The sequence below is a fragment of the Palaemon carinicauda genome, chromosome 23 (genome assembly GCF_036898095.1).
Source record: "Palaemon carinicauda isolate YSFRI2023 chromosome 23, ASM3689809v2, whole genome shotgun sequence".
Taxonomy (NCBI): Eukaryota; Metazoa; Arthropoda; class Malacostraca; order Decapoda; family Palaemonidae; genus Palaemon; species Palaemon carinicauda.
This window is the reverse complement of record NC_090747.1, coordinates 111,772,090-111,789,986: the sequence shown is the minus strand read 5'-3', so window position 1 is coordinate 111,789,986 and position 17,897 is coordinate 111,772,090. Positions and strand designations below refer to the sequence as shown.

Below are 17,897 nucleotides of genomic sequence, written 5' to 3'. Positions count from 1 at the left end.
CAGAGGATCAGATCCTCCTACACAAGGGCCGCCAGGCCTTCATTCGCCATTTTACTTATACATGCGGAAAGAACGAAGGTGCAGGCGTACCAACTATACCTAATGAATTTTCATTGATTTTGTAATTAGAACGTTATATCGCTCCGTAATTACTCTCGCCTAAGAAAGATAAAATTATTAGAATTATTTAGAATTAATGAATGTGAATAGAAGAAGAAATAAGGGAGGAATAAGTATAACAAATAAAATAGTCCAAGTTAGGTTGGCAGGTCTGTTGGTAAACGACGATCAGTTCATCTTGGTGCGTGAAAGGTGTTGGGGGTCCCAAATGAGAAACCACGAACGTATTTACCTCTACAGCCTATAAAATTGGATAATATTTCTTATTCTAAAGCCAAACAGACACAATGTCTATTATAGGCTGCAGAGAGTTCGTGGTTGGGGGGAAATATCGCCTTGTGAGGAAAATAGGAAGTGGAAGTTTTGGTGATATCTATCTTGGTATAAACATCACAAATGGGGAGGTAAAAAAGATTTCTCGTCATCTGTTCCATATTTTCATTGTCTTGGGAGGTTATTACAACCTCCTTTATATATAGAGTGATTTTTATGATGCAAATTACGTGTAATTTTCAAGAATTTCTGTATTTTTCACGTGATAACACAGAATTGCTCGTGGTTTAATTTTAGTATCAATGCCAGCTTTATTAAGTTACGTTACCGTAATATTATACGACCGTCTCTATTAACTGAATTAACCATGTTAATTTAGTGTAATTTTTGTGTTATTTTTCTTGTATTTAAAGGTAAAATTAAATTATCGAGTTTAGTTAATATTTACGAGACCTTGGGTCTTGTTAACCTACCGTAGGTGAAGTAATTTAGGTTTGGTAATATAAGTTTTAACCAGATGCTCAAATTAAGTTATAAAACTATAATTTAGACTTAAAATTTAAAGAAAAAAATTTTATAAATTTGTCCCCACTTACAAGAAGACCTTTGGTTTTATTTGCCTTACGGTAGGTTAAGGTAATTTAGATTTGACGTTAGTTTTAACCATTTGGTGTTATTCAGTTGTAAAACTTAATTTAGAATTTTAATTGTGACAGGTATACCCTAGGCCAGGTTACCCCGACTGTAACTACAATGATACCGCAAATCCATACTGTTGAAAAATTAACGTCAGTTTTATTATCACGATTGGGACAACATTTTCCGTTAAATACTTTGCTGTAGGAAAACTCTGTTTGCTTCGAAAATTATTTATTTTCATCGCTAATAACGGAACTATAATTTTACCAAGAATTTTATAACCCAAAATGGCTACTGTAGACTAACCTAATATAGTGTAACCTAACCTAACTTATGCTTAAGACACTTAATTTTAAATCTGGAATCGACCATAGGATTACCTACTGCATGTATTGAGGTTGTATGCAACCCAGAGCAGCAGGGTCTAACCGATTTTGAGTTAAACCATCTTTGTTGACGTACCGGTTCGAGATACCTTATCAGGGTTACCTACTTTGAAGGCTGTTTTTCCGGTCCTATGCAGCAGGGGAACCTTACTCTCTACAGGACCTTCACTGTCGTTTTGTCTTGTTTGTTCAGAGTATTCAACATTTCATATCACCTATTGCTCATTTACTGTTAAATCGTCACTGTCAAAGGACTCGCGGAATAAGAAAGTCTTCAGTTTCCTCTTGATTGCTTTAGGATGCATTAATTTCTAGTGGAACTAGATTTCACCATAGGAAATGGACGAGTGCTGGCTAATCAGCATTTTTCTCAGTTTTACTAATAGGGCCTAGGGCGTAATAATATTATCTATCGACTTATATGTGAACTCCATTTGTATATCTGTCCAGTGTTTACTTTAGGAAGACATGGTGGGTTACTGTGCATGCGTTGTTTGCATTCGCCAGCTGTTCTGGTTTTTGTATGATGCAATTGTTAATACACTAGTCTCTTTTAACCATTTAAGAGCTTCTAAATATTTCTGCACAAGTTCCCTGATGTTGATTTGCGAGAGCCAGTTTTTTCCTTTTAAGTTCGAGCATGACTAGATTCAGAAGACGTAGCAGAGAATGGAGTTCAATCTATTTCGATATTTAGTGTCAATTCTTATATTTTGGTTATTATGTTTAAAGCACAGTGTGTTCAGTAGGCTATATAGCTATTTTTGCTCATCTAAAAGTAAAAAATATACCCAAAATAGTGACCCATGTGATTGGCGTGTGCAGCTCATCAACGTGCCACTTGCCAGAATGGAGGAGCAGTGAGATTTTTTATTTGCCTGCGAAGTGAGCCATTGCGGAGCAGTTCAGTTTAGTTGCGGGGTGGAGGGATTCGCCTTTCCATCGGCACCTCCATAGTTTTCCTCTTTATTCCAGTTCCTTTATTTTCTTCCGTCTGTTTCTACATCTGCTTTATATATTCTTTTCTATTTTTTATTCCCGCATTAAACAGAACTTTTCCTATTCTTTTTTCTTCGTATGGCTGCTGCGATTGTTTTATTTACCTTCTGAGGAATGTGATATGAATTATAGGTAATGATGTTTTTTAATTCCACGCCACTTCATGAACCATATATTTTTCCAACTGGTTATCTTATGCTTATTATGCATTTCTGACCATTATTATTGCTGCAAGTCAGTTTTTTTTTTTATATTTCCCCATCTATAACCCAGGTTTCCCACTGTGATCCCCCTTAATGGTTCATATAAGGGAGGGGGTTGTAGGAAAACTTATGAATGGGTTGTTTGCACCAATATTTATGCTCAGAAGTGGATAAAACAAGATAAATAGGGTAGGAAAAATATATAGTTTATAATATGAACTATATACTTTATTTTTCCTATTCGTGATCTTATTTTATCTATCTGGCCATGAATATCAAACCAAACCACCCAGTCATAAGTTTTCTTACCCCCCATGTAATAAATATGGGAGATTACAATGGGAAATCATTTTATGCAGGGAAACACCAACGACGAGTAATATGCAGCAATAGCTGTGTTCAGAAATGGATAATAAACACAAGGAGCTAGTTAGGAAAACATATGGTTTGTGTAATTGGCGTGAAATTAAAGTATCTTGATTATATATAATTTATATCACATCCCTCAAATGGTTTTGCTCTGCCGTGACTCTATGCTTGCAAATAGATAAATATGGCTCTTCTTTTCTGGTAAGCAGTACATAGGTGTGCTACGTACACCATCTGCGTTGGTAAGAATTAAAGTATAAGTGTAAATTATCCCTGAAATGGTCTTTGCTCTGCCGTGGCCGCTTTGCTCATAATTAAACAATCTCTTGTTTCTCTGCCCTGGCAAAGGGTGCATGAATGAGCTGCCACGTGTAAGTCATATGGATCTCTTTCAGGGATGTTTCATACTTGAAGATGAGCGACAATTGCTGCACTGTATACTGAACTGAGATGGTTTTAAACAACCAATTAATGATGTAGATGAAATATTTTCTTGTGAAGCTAGTCATACTGGAAATGAAGCAGAGGGAAAAAAATAGCTCGTGAAGCAACAGCGGGACTTGTGTATAGATATCTGGAAGCTCTTAATGGGTTAAAAAAGCCAGGTAATGCTTACGTCATATAAAAAACAAACAGCTGCCAAGTGAATGAAAACAAAGCATGTGCAGTAATCCACAATCAATGTCCCAAACGTAAACAGTACATACATACATATACCAAGGCACTTCCCCCAATTTTTTGGGGGGTAGCCGACATCAACAAATGAAACAAAACAAAAAGTGGATCTGTACTCTACGTTCCTCCCAGCCTGACAAGGGACTCAACCGAGTTCAGCTGGTACTGCTAGGGTGCCACAGCCCACCCTCCCCCGTTATCCACCACAGATGAAGCTTCATAATGCTGAATCCCCTACTGCTGCTACCTCCGCGGTCATCTAAAGCACCGGAGGAAGCAGCAGGGCCTACTGGAACTGCGTCACAATCACTCGCCTTTCATTCCTATTTCTAGCACGCTCTCTTGCCCCTCTCACATCTATCCTCCTATCACCCGGAGCTTTCTTCACTCCATCCATCCACCCAAACCTTGGCCTTCCTCTTGTACTTCTCCCATCAACTCTTGCATTCATCACCTTCTTTAGCAGACAGCCATTTTCCATTCTCTCAACATGGCCAAACCACCTCAACACTTTCATATCCACTCTAGCCGCTAACTCATTTCTTACACCCGTTCTCACCCTCACCACTTCGTTCCTAACCCTATCTACTCTGCGATAATGAAATGTTCACATTTTAATCAATTGATATCTAAATTATTATGCCCCAACAATCATTTGTCATACAAAGAAAAAGGCAAAAACAGCTAATTCTTGTCCTTTTCTTAATGCGAATACCAGTTTCACTATGAATTAAATTATTGTATATTAATTTAAACATTCATTATAAAATCTAAGGCACTGCCTTTTTTTATAAGGGGATTTTCTTTATATCTGGACCATAAGAACTAAATACCAATGAACTATGGTTTCCCTACAATGGTCTTCCGTTAATTTTAGATAAAGTATGTGTTATATTGTAATGAGTTATACTGTAATCTATACTACAGTATACATTAATTACGTAATTGGTAAACATGCATATTGTACTCCACTTGGTATTACTTTGTACCACATGGTTTACTTTGAATTGTAGCTGTATGATCTGTTACTAATGAAGCTATTAGATAAACAGTATCTCATAACCATATCCATCAGAAAATTGTTTTCTGTATTAAGCTACAGTATCTGTTTTATTATTGAAACAATTCCATTATAGAGACATGCAATATATACAGACTTTTCTGGCGTGTTAAGAATTTTTAGGATAATTGATAATTGCCTGTTTTCAGCACATTTTGCATGATCTTTGGTCTGATATTTTCAGGATGTTTGTCGATTAGTATTGTACGAGATTCCTCGTTATCTGGTGAAATGCACGAACTGGTGTATTCTGATATTTGATTTGTTGTGAACCATTTTCACAATGTTTACTGTCCAGAGTAAACTTTAACTCAAATCATGTAAATATTCAGCAATTCTCTCCACGATGTGCTCTTGTGGATGAAAAACATTTTCATTACGCCAGAATTGCCCACGATATCTTGTTCAATTTAATGGGAGAAGGAATATCACAAACTTCACTATTCTTACATTCCTTAACAAGCATCTAAACAACACATAAGAAGACTGCATTTACCTGAGATTACTCTACAGTACTACTCTGATCTACATTATTAATTGGTTCATAAGTTGGTTTTTGGTGTAGGTCAGATTGTCACCCGATAAAGTGACTCGTGTGTTTCTATACATGTAATAAACATGAAAAAGTACAAACAACCTGATCTTATTTTATAAACAAACAGATACAGTACCTACATTGATTAGCTTCCATGTGAAGTACGGTACTTTTCCTTACTTCGTCTTTATTTACAACGTAGAAACTAACACAAGGTCAGTTAAAACGGAGTAAAGTTGGTTTTATTTTTTATTTAATGCTTAAGTATGAGCAGTGGAAAGTCGTAACTGACGTACAATATGTCAAACCTACAGAGGGAAAGAAATAGACCATCTAATATCCAAGTCTGGACTGGTCTCTGTATATAGGGAGCAATACAGACCAGAAACCTTGGTAATTGACTATGACTAGGGTCACGTATCCTGTGGAATATGAAGAAAATTGATTGCGTTATTTGATGGGTCTTCTGATCCTACCCCATATGGAAAAGCCTAACACCCTGTAGGATCCACAAGGTTTGTTTGTCGTATGCACACTTAAGGTACAAAATTTAAACACTCCTATAGCGTAGTCTGCATCAATAGTCAAATCCAAGTTATAATAACACTTTGAAGACATGAAATTCTTCAGTCTCTTCTTTAAACCCATTATATCATCAGTCCTACTGATGTCAAGTGGGAGATTGTTATACAAACTTTGGGCTGCATATTTGATAACTAGAACCGACCGTCAAGGTGCAGGTTGGCTCCAATAACAATATTGTGGACGTCCTGTTGGGAAAAGTGAATTGCCATCACTGTACAACTATGTAAAAAGTAGAAATCAAGTACCGTACTGTATGTAGGTCCTTATGAAATATGTGCCTGTAAAATAGAATGAAATGAATAGATGAAAAGTACTCCTTACCTCTACAGGGAAATGAATGTAATAGCTCACTACAGCAATGGAGCAATTCATTTAGTCAGGAAAAATGTTGGGTGATCTGTTGAATTACAGAAACGTAGAGGACAACTAGATGCATTTGTTATATGAGTTTGCTCCTTTAAACCATGAATTTTTATTTCTCATGTCTTTTGTGTCAAATTAATTAAAGTTAGTTGACGGGTTTCATTTCCAATTTCATCTGAAGAGCTGATACATCAGAACATCAGCCAGGAAATCCCAACGCCACACCTTTCTAACATTCCACAGCAGTTGTATTTCAATGAATATGATGCATCTTGTATTGTGAAAGAGGTTTCTTTTCTCTGTGCCGCTGTTTACTGGATTGCAGACTTCATGGTTTACCTCTGCAAGATAAGCGCCCCTGGGGCAAAACGTTATCTTGCACCCCATTCGCAGGTGTTCCAGACTGAGGACATAGAGATATTCTCATTAGAGGTCTCCATGATCCTACAAAGCTTCGAGCTGTCCTGACAACTTCACAAACTCAGAATGGCAAAGTGGAATGTCATTCATTCTGAGAAGTTCACCCTGGCCCACAGGAACCCTTGAATTAGGCGTAAAGGTGGATATTTATCCCACAAATCTGTTGTCCATTACATCAAAGAAAGGATGAGGCACTTAACTAAACAAATTTTATTTTTCTCAGGACAACACCTGCATGTATATCAAAAGGTTATGGTAGATGAAGGTTTGGAGGCTCTGCAATCATTTAATGATCTGTTGAGGTCTCTTATTCTACTCCTTTGTGACTTGAAGAGACAAGTGCATGAGTAGGATGCACAAAGCTTCATGTTGTTGTAAATGGGTGATGAAGATATCTTCCCTTAGCTTGATTCAAGGCTCAGGAAGTTGTGCTAGCAGGGGTCAGGAGCATCTCCGTTCACACACTTTTAACGGCGTGCTGCTAGGTTGTACGGGTACAATTTTTGGCCTACTTCTATCTCTAATTGTTGCCCACAGGAAGTCTGAAGAATAATTCTATTAGGATGTGTGGTGACTGCTCGTATGTTGGATGACAGCCGAAGTTTGTGTTGGACAGATACACATTGTTCAAGCGTTACGTTAGTGAAAGGCAGAACAACAACCAACAATTGGTTTTACATTTTCCTGTAGCCTTCCTTTTCACAGACACGGACTGTTACCCAACAGCCACTTTGTTCTAAGACAGTCTTTTAGTTAGAAAGAGGAGGAAGGTTGGTGATAGAGCATACTATATTTGCTCATTGGCCTTTTAACATCATGATGTCTGTTGAGACAGTATCGTTTCATGATTTATGAAGGTACCATGTTCTCTTTAGAGTATAGTCACACACACCATTTTTAGACTCCTGTACACCAAGCCGTATTGTTGGTTTCACAGGAGTGACCCTTGTCCTTCGCCTGCTCAAGTACTTGACTAGGAAGCTGACTTTTCTAGGGGGAGAACATACTACTCTGTTAATGGGTAATATGTCTTTCCTAAGGCGTGAGTCTTTAAATGATGTGGGTTTGTATCCTTGTAAGAGTAAATTACAAATATTCAAACCCACCACATTCTTGAACCTGTGCTGAACTGAGAATTTGTTAAGTCAGTGTTTGGATTACGAGGGTATCCCATTTTCTGTCAACTACCTCTAGTTATATTTGTCAATAAGCTTCTATTGGTCTTTCCAGTATATTATACATGTAAATGATATGGGTTTGTACGCTATGAAATGTGGAAATAACTTTGAAAGATTTAAAATGTTTTTAATAACAACTGAAGTTTGATTAGGGAATATGAGTTTAGAATACATACTGTTTTATACTTATTTTTTGGACTGATGAATCACTGCATGTGTGTAAGGTGATGAAAGTGAATAACTCGAAGTATGTATAAGAAGGGGTGATACAGAACTTCCTTTATAAGGGGTTACTCATAGTTGTACACCTGTGTTCTTATACAGTATAGTGTGCATATACTATGATTTTACAGGTGCAAGTGTTTTATTTTTTTATGTCTCGTGACTTTTCATTGGGCTAGCCTACGTGGACTTAATGACTGATATGGTAGATATTTTACAGGTAATATACAGTATATAGAGTACTGTATTGTATTGCAAATATTAGTTTCATTCACAACAGTAGTATATACAGTAGTTAATTTTTAAAATTAATATGAGTAATCTTCAAATATGTAAATTATTAATTTGTGTTTTTGTTTTTCAGGAAGTTGCAATCAAATTGGAAGCCATGAAAGCTAGGCATCCACAACTTCTCTATGAGAGTAAAGTTTACAAGATTCTCCAAGGGGGAGTTGGTATTCCTCACATAAGGTAACTAGGAGTGCTGATTCTTGTTGCAGACATTTTGCATAATTATGGTTCAAGCATATTTTGTTTTCAAGCTTGTAGAGATAATCGGGATTGTATTATTATTATTATTATTACTTACTAAGCTACAACCCTAGTTGGAAAAGCAGTATGCTATAAGCCCAGGGGCTCCAACAGGGAAAATAGCTCAGTGCGGAAAGGAAAAAAGGAAAATAAAATATTCTAAGAAGAGTAACAACAATAAATATCTCCTATATAAACTATAAAAACTTTAACAAAACAAGAGGAAGAGAAATAAGATAGGAGAGTGTGCTAGAGTGTACCCTCAAGCAAGAGAACTCTAACCCAAGACAGTGAAAGGCCATGGTACAGAGGCTATGGCACTACCCAAGACTAGAGAACAGTGGTTTGATTTTGGAGTGTCCTTCTCCTAGAAGAGCTGCTTACCATAGCTACCATAACTCTCTAGCGGTAGTATCTCAACGGGTGGCTGGTGCCCTGGCCAACCTACTACCTATAAAATATAATACTGCTAATATAATATCTTTCAAGCATGTTTAAAAGCTTATAGAGATTAATTAACATGATCGTACTGTACTGGAAATATAATCTGTTTCATCAAATACCCTTAACTATCTTTCATGTGTTTCTAAAAATAAAAGCAGTGGCACTATTTCCGCCTTGCTTTCTCTATCCATTTAACTGCAGCATGACTCCCCACAACATAGCTAATCTCATTAGGCAATAACTTAGACTACCGGGGTTGGTGCTACCGGAAACTAACCTTTAGTCTTGCTGTTACTTTAGTCTCGAACATGACATTCTTCCCTGACTTTTACTCTATAATAATACGCAGCCATATCTAATAGGAAAAAATTTTAGTAACGAATAATTTAAGATAATCGCCAGCTAATGGAGGATATATTTCGTTATGGATTGTATCGACTACATACACTATTATCTTCAGAATTTTTTTTTTTATATAGATACAATTTATATGAACTGGATGTCTTCATCATGCCTTCAATTTCTAGTCAAGAGCGGGCTAAAATTGATTTTGTTTACACTAAATGTAGTATCATGACAACATCCATTTTGTTCTGGACTCGACAAAAGTTGGATATTGATTGTGTTGCTGCAATATTGATTTAGTAATTTAGACCATCAGGAATCTAATTATCAGTACCCTCCAGTACTGGTGTGGGAAAATCATGTATCATTCTCAGGTTATATATTCTGTTGCATTCTGTTACAAAACTACTTACATCCAGTTTTCATAGTGAAGCGGAAATTGGAAATTTGATCTTTGTAGTGGGATCATGTTTTACTTCGTGTTAGCTCATGAACTGAAGGATCTATGAACTTCAAATGTCACAGAGACTAATTTTAATCACCCGCATAGGCTATGTGAATTTAGTATGAAGAATACATTCAGTAATTTTTTTATTTGGAGATAAAAGGAGCCTTGTAACTGGCATGTCATCCAGAAAGGTATTCATTGAATTTAACTAATAATTCTACAAGAATATTAATTTACTTTTGTTGTAAATGCATTGGGAAGTTTGACTAACATTTTAAGAAAAGTTCTTCTTTGCATATTTCATCAAATATGCAACAAATTCTTGTACTATTGTGGACCTGGCAGTATTATAGACATATCTAGAATTCAATTTTATAATTCCAAGGGGTATTGGCTGATAGATTGGGTCTTGATAGAGAAGTAAAATTTGGTGCAGTGTAGCGTAGTTAAGCTAGCATGGATCAAAGGGAATGAGTAGAGAAAGTTAGAGAAAAATCAATAAAGCTAAGGCTCAAAACAATGTTTTAGGGAACCTTTGTTTTTTTATAGCGATGTTGCACAATGTGACTGAAAGCATCTGTGCATCTAAATATTAGATCAGTCCGGTCTGTATATACGAAAGTTAACTCCCTCTTGAAGATTTTTGTGATGCCGCCAATGCGTAAGGCCTAGTAACAACTTTAATGTTACCAAAACTCCATGGATCTTGTAGTCTAGAAAGCTGGAGCTTGAGAGATTTATTTGAAATGGTTTTGAGGGATTAACCTCTAGAGATATCAGATGATAGATTTTTGCCTGCTGGGATGGTTTCAGATACTAAATCGTGATTTTTTTTTTTTTTTTTTTGTAAAGAGTGAACGAATTAATTTTGAGTGTTGATGCACATGCATCTCTGTCCCCTTTGCTGGGTCTATGGATTCCACCGTTTTCATCGGGAAAGAGAGTAACTGGAGAACGTTTTTTAATTGTCTGAGTACTTAGATTAATTTCTAGCTTCCCAAAGCTAATAGAGCTATAGAGAGGCAACTTTGGAACTCTGGGGAGTCTAAAGACACTTTCTTGGTCGCCTCCAGTTCAGACATTTCACTGATCCTTGAAACAATTTTCTTTCTGTGTACTGTAGTATTTGAAGGGGACCAGGCAAGGCAATAGCAGGACTTATCTCTAGGAAAGGAAGGCAATACCCATTGTGGGGAACATCAACAACCCAAGGTTCTGCTCCAAACTTCAGTGCGTCTGGAGCAAAGATAATCACCTTACGATACATAACTGGAGGAAGTTATGATAACCTTGTTCCCTGCCTTCCACTTGTGTGCTTTTATGCCGAGAGGAACCCTCCTCTCTATATGACCAAGGGCTTTGGGACGGGAAGGCTGTCCGTTCTAATCTGATAGCATTCCATCGGAACTGGGGGTGACATTTGAAGTTCCTCAGTACATGATGACTGTAATATTAGTTCCCAGACGTAACACCGTGGTTCCCGTAGTCTGTGTGCATTGCTTTAGCTCTCTAGACCAACCTGGACATCAGATGAGGATTTGTGACTACTGAGACCTCTTGTCTGGTGTTTTGCTGCAACCTTTTTAATATGAGAATTATTGTACGATCCTTCTCAAGGGCAGTTAACCCCTTTTTAAAGCTCATTTTCTAGACCATACGTTTGCTAGCAAGGGTTTTCTTGTTTGTTAATAGAAGTTTGCTTTTCTTTAACATTTACTGTATATGGTTTAGTCTTTTCTTAGGGTTGCCATGTATTCTGTGACTGGTTTTTAGTTGTCCCTATAGAAATAATTTTGGGAGTATTTCTTCAAGCATACTGATCACTTGGCTTTTATGCTTGTCCATCGTGTTCTTTCCAGAATGTGCGTTGCATCCAGTCTTTCTCGGGAGCTCCATAATTTTTGAAAAATGGGAAATGTGAAAATATTCAAGTTTCTTAAAATGGTTTTGATATAGAGTCAAGGCCTCTGTATCATAGACTAGAGTATGAATATGTACTGCTTTATATACTGTGCTTGAATAGTAGTGGCCAATCTGTGATATTTGTTCTGAAAAACTGTTCTTCAGCCTGTCAAAAGCATTTGAGGCCTTTTCATTTTCTCCAGCTTGTCATCATTCATCTCAATAGTGGATGAAACAATGCTACTAAGGTAGTGTATTTAAAAATGGTACCACTTGCAGTTGTGTCATTAGCAGTAAAGATCGACGCATTCTGTTTTAGTATAGTTTGCTGTACAATGAATTTTGTTTTTCATGTATTTATCTGTAAGCCAAATGCTTGTTATAGTGAAGATAGGGTGTCTTACGATGTGTTGCATTGACTCCTTGGTTGTGGTCAAAATGGCAGTGTCATCAGCATGTAGTTCAACCATTTTTTATTGAGCAGGCTACCATCGATTTTGTCTTCTTTGGTAATGCTGAAGTTAAGAGCTGTATGGTCTTTGCTTATTGGGTGACTTCCATTGTTAGGCAGACTTTAAAGTCTTTTAAAAAAAATTTCTGCTCTGGTTGCCATGGAGGTCAGTTTCTCTCTGAACTCCTTGGTTAAAGACTTGGAATAGGAAATATTCTAATTGGTTAGCTGTACCAAACTTACAGAGGTCAGTTTGGAGAGTGAATTCCTTGAAAATTTAACTATCTTGAGTATGACATTGCTAAGGTGATAAGTGTGAGATAGATGTATAAAATGGGGGTAGGATCATCCACAGAGTCCTGAGTTTTTTTTTTTTTTTTTTTTTTTGAAGCCTCCCTTTTTAGAAATATTTCACATTGAAGGTGACCATGAGTCAAGGTCAGGAGTAATGTCGGCTAATGTTGAGCTAAAGACCATAGACCATTGTAACAATTCACTGGCTCATTTGGCAAGAAAATAATTTGTACTTGATGTACCTGGCTGTGGCTGTCAAGAATCTGGCTATGAGTTAACCCTTTTACCCCCAAGCTATTTGGAACTTTCCAACCCTTAACCCCCAGGTGTTTTTTTTAAGCACATTTTGCAATATATTTTTTAAAAATTGCTCTAACTTCGTTAATTTTCGTCATAGAGAGGTCAGGTTGGTCTCATTCTTTTGGAGAATGCCTGAAGTTTCTCATAAAGTTATCAAAAGTATGCAAAAAAAAATGTGAAAAGCAGTTTTTTGCAAGGAGGTACCGGTACGTCTAAGGGGGTAAAGGGATGAGTGTTGTGAAACGTACCAGTACGTCCTTTGGGTGTTAAAAGGTTAATGATGCGCCCATAACAATGGCTTTAAGAATTTATGGAGCCACAGCTTTCCTCTGAGAAGCCATCCTTGCGTGTCCATAGTGACTTGAGTGTAACTGATGAGCAAAAATTGAAGGCTTATGAGGGAGAAGAGGATGTGCCCCTGACAAACAGTGGTAGCAGAGGGATGTAATGAAGAACTCGGGTCATGGGTATAACAACAGGTGGTGTGTCTAAAGATGAATGAATAGCAGGGTGTCTGCCTGCCTGAGCAATGAAGGCCATAGGTATAAAACAGCAGGATTTGAAAAGGGGGTGATAAGCAACTGGAATATCCCATGTTTGTTGCAACTCTAATTTTGAAAATCCATGGATTTTCCCTTTTATAAACAAAATAAAAGTGACTATGCTATTGTGTTAATTCATTTTTATTAGTTACGTTACACTAGAACTCCTTTTTGGTATACTGTTGTGAATATGCCTTGCAAGAAGGCAGTTGAAAATGTGTTAACTGCAAATATCCATATCATCGTCATCATCAGCTCCTATGCCTATTGACGCTAATTACCTCAGTTGGGCTTCGCCAGTTGTCTATCTTGAACTTTCAATTCAATACTTTTCCATTCATCATCTACTTCTTGCTTCTAAGTCCACAGCCATGTAGGCCTGGGTCTTCCAACTCCTCGAGTGCCTTGTGGAACCCAGTTAAACATTTAGTGAACTAAACTCTTGGGGAGTAGGAAGAGCATAACCAAACCATCTTCATCTATCCCTCACCATGATCTTGTCCACATGTGGTGCTCTAGTAATCTCTCTTATAGTTTCATTTCAAATCCTGTCCTGTCATTTAACTCCCAATATCCTTCTGAGGGCTTTGTTCTTAACTCTACTAAATTTGTTAAGATTGTTTCATTGCTCATGTCCATACAGTAACACCAAAGTCACCAAACTGATATAATCTGATTTTGACATGTAATTTTAGATGGTATGATTTACAAATTTTGCTAAACCTAAGCATAGTCTGATTCGCATTATTCAATCTTTCACTAAACATTAATTCTAGAGCCCTGTATTAATCATGGTTCCTAAATACCTAAGTGATTCCACCTCATTAATCCTTTCTCCTTCCAATGACGTTTCATCTTCCATTGCATATTCTGTTCTCATCATCTCTCTCTTTCCTATTTATCTTGAACCCAACCTTGTGTGATATTTCATGCATTCTGGTAAGCAAGCATTGCAAATCTGGTGGTTTTCTGCTAATAAGGACAGCGTTATCAGCATACTAGGTCTGCTAATTTCCTATTACCAATCTAGTCCAGTGCTTCTCCAACATCTCTTAATTGTTTTACACATTAAAAAATTCATGAGGAGGATAAACAACAGGTGACAACACATTTCTGGAGTACTCCGCTGTGCAGTGGGAATTCATTTGATAGGACTGCACTAACATTAATAGTTAGCACTTGCTATGCTCATGAACAGACTTAATCAAATTCACATATTCAAGAGGAATTCTACAATAATCCAAGACACTCCAAAATTGGCCGGTGCGCATTATCAAAGTCTTTTTCATATTCCTCAAGTGCCATCAAAAGTGGATTTCTATATTCTATGCATTGCTGTACATCATGTCTCAAAATGAAAATTTGGTCAGTATAACTTCTACCTTTTCTAAACCCTGCCTGTTCATCTCTCAGCTTTTCATCAGTCTTTCTCTCTGGTCTCTTTAGAATAAGTATACAGTACTAACTATTTTCATGACAACTGACGTAAGTGTGATGCCTCTGTAATTATTGCAATCAGTCAGGTCTCCCTTTTTTTTAACCCTTTTCCCCAACACTCCTAACTCCTATTAATCAGGTTTTGCCTCTTCATGCCACATTCTACAAATTAATCTAGGAAGCCTTCTTGGGGGTCACTTCAGTATCATACAGCTTCAAAAAATGTACAGTATCTGTTTTTTTATCACACGACCATAAGTTTTTTTTACTATTACCATTTTGATTGTTAGCTATATTTGAAAAAAGATAAAAAATGTTTTATCGCAATTTTCAAAAAGTTACTTGTAGATTGTCAGGAAAATACATAATTACAGTACGAGAATGTAATGATGGCTCTACTAGTTATTAGAGGTACTCTACTAAAGCTAACTGCTGTTCAGTGTATAGAATATTTTTTGCCTGTGTTGTTGCTCACAGCTAACACGAGAATCTGGTGTTTGACATAAGAATTCGGTTTCTGCTGTTTACAGGTTCTTTTATTTGCATTTTCAAACTTAAGTTACTGGGTAAACATTAGGTAGATAATTTGTTTACAAAGCCAAGAACTAAAATTGTAACCTAGCTTGTGGTTGGTTGTACTAACATATGGTAGTGTAAGCTTGGGAAAACCTCAGTAACCATGCATGAAATATGGCAATTTTTGGAGGGGTTTAGTTTGTACCATACACTTGCTGGTAAGGGTGCACTATATGTACAGAAGGTCCTCTACTTACCAACTTAATTGGTTCTTTGGTACTTTGAAGCTGTAAGTCGATTTAAAAAAGAAATTTGGCCAAAGGTATCCCTAACCTGAATTCCATGTCTATGATATCCAGCTACAAAAGTCAACAAATAGTTGGGTTTCATATGAAATAGATATCTGGTTATTACAAATGATATAATATTGTTTTATTGCAGTATTTTTTTATCTTTGTTATTTTCAGTTGGATTTGTTTGTATCTCCGGATGTTTAAGTTGAGGACCTTCTGTATAGTGTATGGGTATTTCAGTTACTGTATTAGATGTTCCAATGAGAATACAAAACTTCATCTTTTATTTAGGATTACATTCTGGCGTGAGCTGGAAAGGGTCTTTGAAGTTGGTAACAAGGTAGTTAAGGACGTTGGGCAGGTTTTGGAAGGTCCTGCCCACCTGTATGACTTAACTCAGGCCCTTTTCCTTCAACTGTCATCGTGGATAGACATCTTACTTAGTGCTGTGCCTTGACTGTCTCACTGTTGAAGATTTCACTTGAGTATAACTGTTATTTTGTTTTGTTGGTTTGGGGACTTACCTTTTCTAATTATTTGCTTTGTTTCTGTGAAGAGTACTGTACTGGTGATCATCGTAAAGGCGTAGTGAAAGCTGGTGTTTGTGTGTATGGCTTATGTTATCTATTGTGTGTTTCATCTTTGCTGATACCTCCTTAGTACAGTATTGTTTTTTCTGTAATGGATGTTGTGTAGCCCATCCCAATAGGTGAGGTTTTAGAAGAAAAGGAAGGGAAGGAGGCATTCTCCTCTTCTTATTAGGGTGAATGGTTATTCCTCCTGTCTCTCAGAATAACCTCTTTGGTACCTACCTTCTTGCTCCTCGCATTCTGTTTGTTTTTCTGAGTGTATTCCCCTGGCTTCTCCTTTCATGTGGAGTTTGAAGCGATCAACATATGGTTGTAGATAGTCTCATGCCCCCATCGAGTTCTCCCCCAGGTGAGAACCTATGCTTGTGCGTGCCAAATCTGGACCACCTGGACATACTACGGTGTATGATGAGACATTTGAATACCTGTCGGATATTTGGTCTAGTGTATGTATGGCTTTCTTTAGGTACAATATGGATCAGAACTATCAACTTCATAGAGGAGGTATCCAAAAATGCCTTAAAGTTTTTGGTTTGTGAAGCCATTTTGTGCGTATGATGCATGGTTTGAGGGGCCCAGTCATATGGTTCATGCGAGAACTCACAATGTCGAGGGCTTCACATTGAAAATGGCTATTGAAGGAACCTATTGTTTGCTCAGATAATGAGGGTAGTGGTCTTGCATTGTCAGACCACCTTAATCTGATTTTAACTTGGATGCCTCTCACAAGGTTTGGATACCTACTTCTTAATGCCTATGGTGGCTGCTCAACATGTGCAGCTTTTAAAGATCTCTTTAGGCTATTAAGCATATTGTTAAAGGATTAGGATGGCATAAGTCTTTGGTTGAAAGGCTGTGATTGACTTCCATCTTTTGGTTCATGCTCTAATAGCCAAACGTGCTGGTTAATTACACATTGACGAAGCACACTTTCTTCAATTGAAGATCTTATTCTTGAAAAAAGAAACTATTCCCTCTGCCCTCCTTTTAATAAGGTGCCCCAGAGTAGAACTTTCCATCCGTACCTATAGCTTAAAGATTATCATTTTATGCTTTCCATATATTAATGTTTCTTTTGACACATTTTTATTTCTACATTTGCACTCCCTCTATTTTGAATGTTTTTTTTTTTTATTTTTCACTTCCATGTTAATATATGCTTATGTTTAAATCCAGTAAGGTATGGAATGATGCCATTTTTGTTTTTGGATGTATGAGCTTCAAGTGAGGAGTATTTTCATGTGTTATTGTTTTTGATGAGCTATGTAGATCAAATCTCAAAATGTGCAAGGTTTTTAAAATCATTGAAAGTGATTGGATTTGACATGTGAATCGTTAAGTTCAAGAGTTATGAACCTCTTTGAGGAAGCAATTAAGTCTCGGTTACAAGATGGCAGAACTTAAGATAGGTTTGGTATGAGTGAATAGAAATTTGAGTATTCTATATGATAGTAAGGCAAAGGTGATATACTTTCACATAGTTTTATTATTTGTTTACTGTTTTCCTTTTATTGTTTTTGTCCTATTTTTACCGTTTCTCTCTATTTAAAGCGATCAATGTGCTAATGAAAGTCTTGAATTATAAACATCAAAAATTTTATTTTTATTAAAAACCTGCTCTATGAATGATAGATGATGATGTGAATTGAAACCAAAATCTGTACCGGTAATGATCTTAGACAAAAATGTCTTGCATGGCACTCCCTATTGATTAAAAATGTTATAGATAGTGATCTTATTATCACTAATTTTATTGTTAACACTGTCCTAGATTAGT

The 17,897-nt window shown here is 36.7% G+C and overlaps 1 protein-coding gene across 1 annotated transcript in view; it reads left to right on the top strand.

Moving 5' to 3' along the window:
• The first annotated feature begins 283 nt into the window (after positions 1-283).
• LOC137617370 (casein kinase I) overlaps positions 284-17,897 on the top strand; it is a 33,783-nt gene continuing 16,169 nt past the window's right edge. The window contains exons 1-2 of the mRNA XM_068347392.1: positions 284-524; positions 8,392-8,498. Of these exons, the coding sequence (XP_068203493.1) occupies positions 408-524; positions 8,392-8,498 (224 nt within the window). The 5' untranslated portion in view covers positions 284-407. The remainder of the gene's footprint in view (positions 525-8,391; positions 8,499-17,897) is intronic.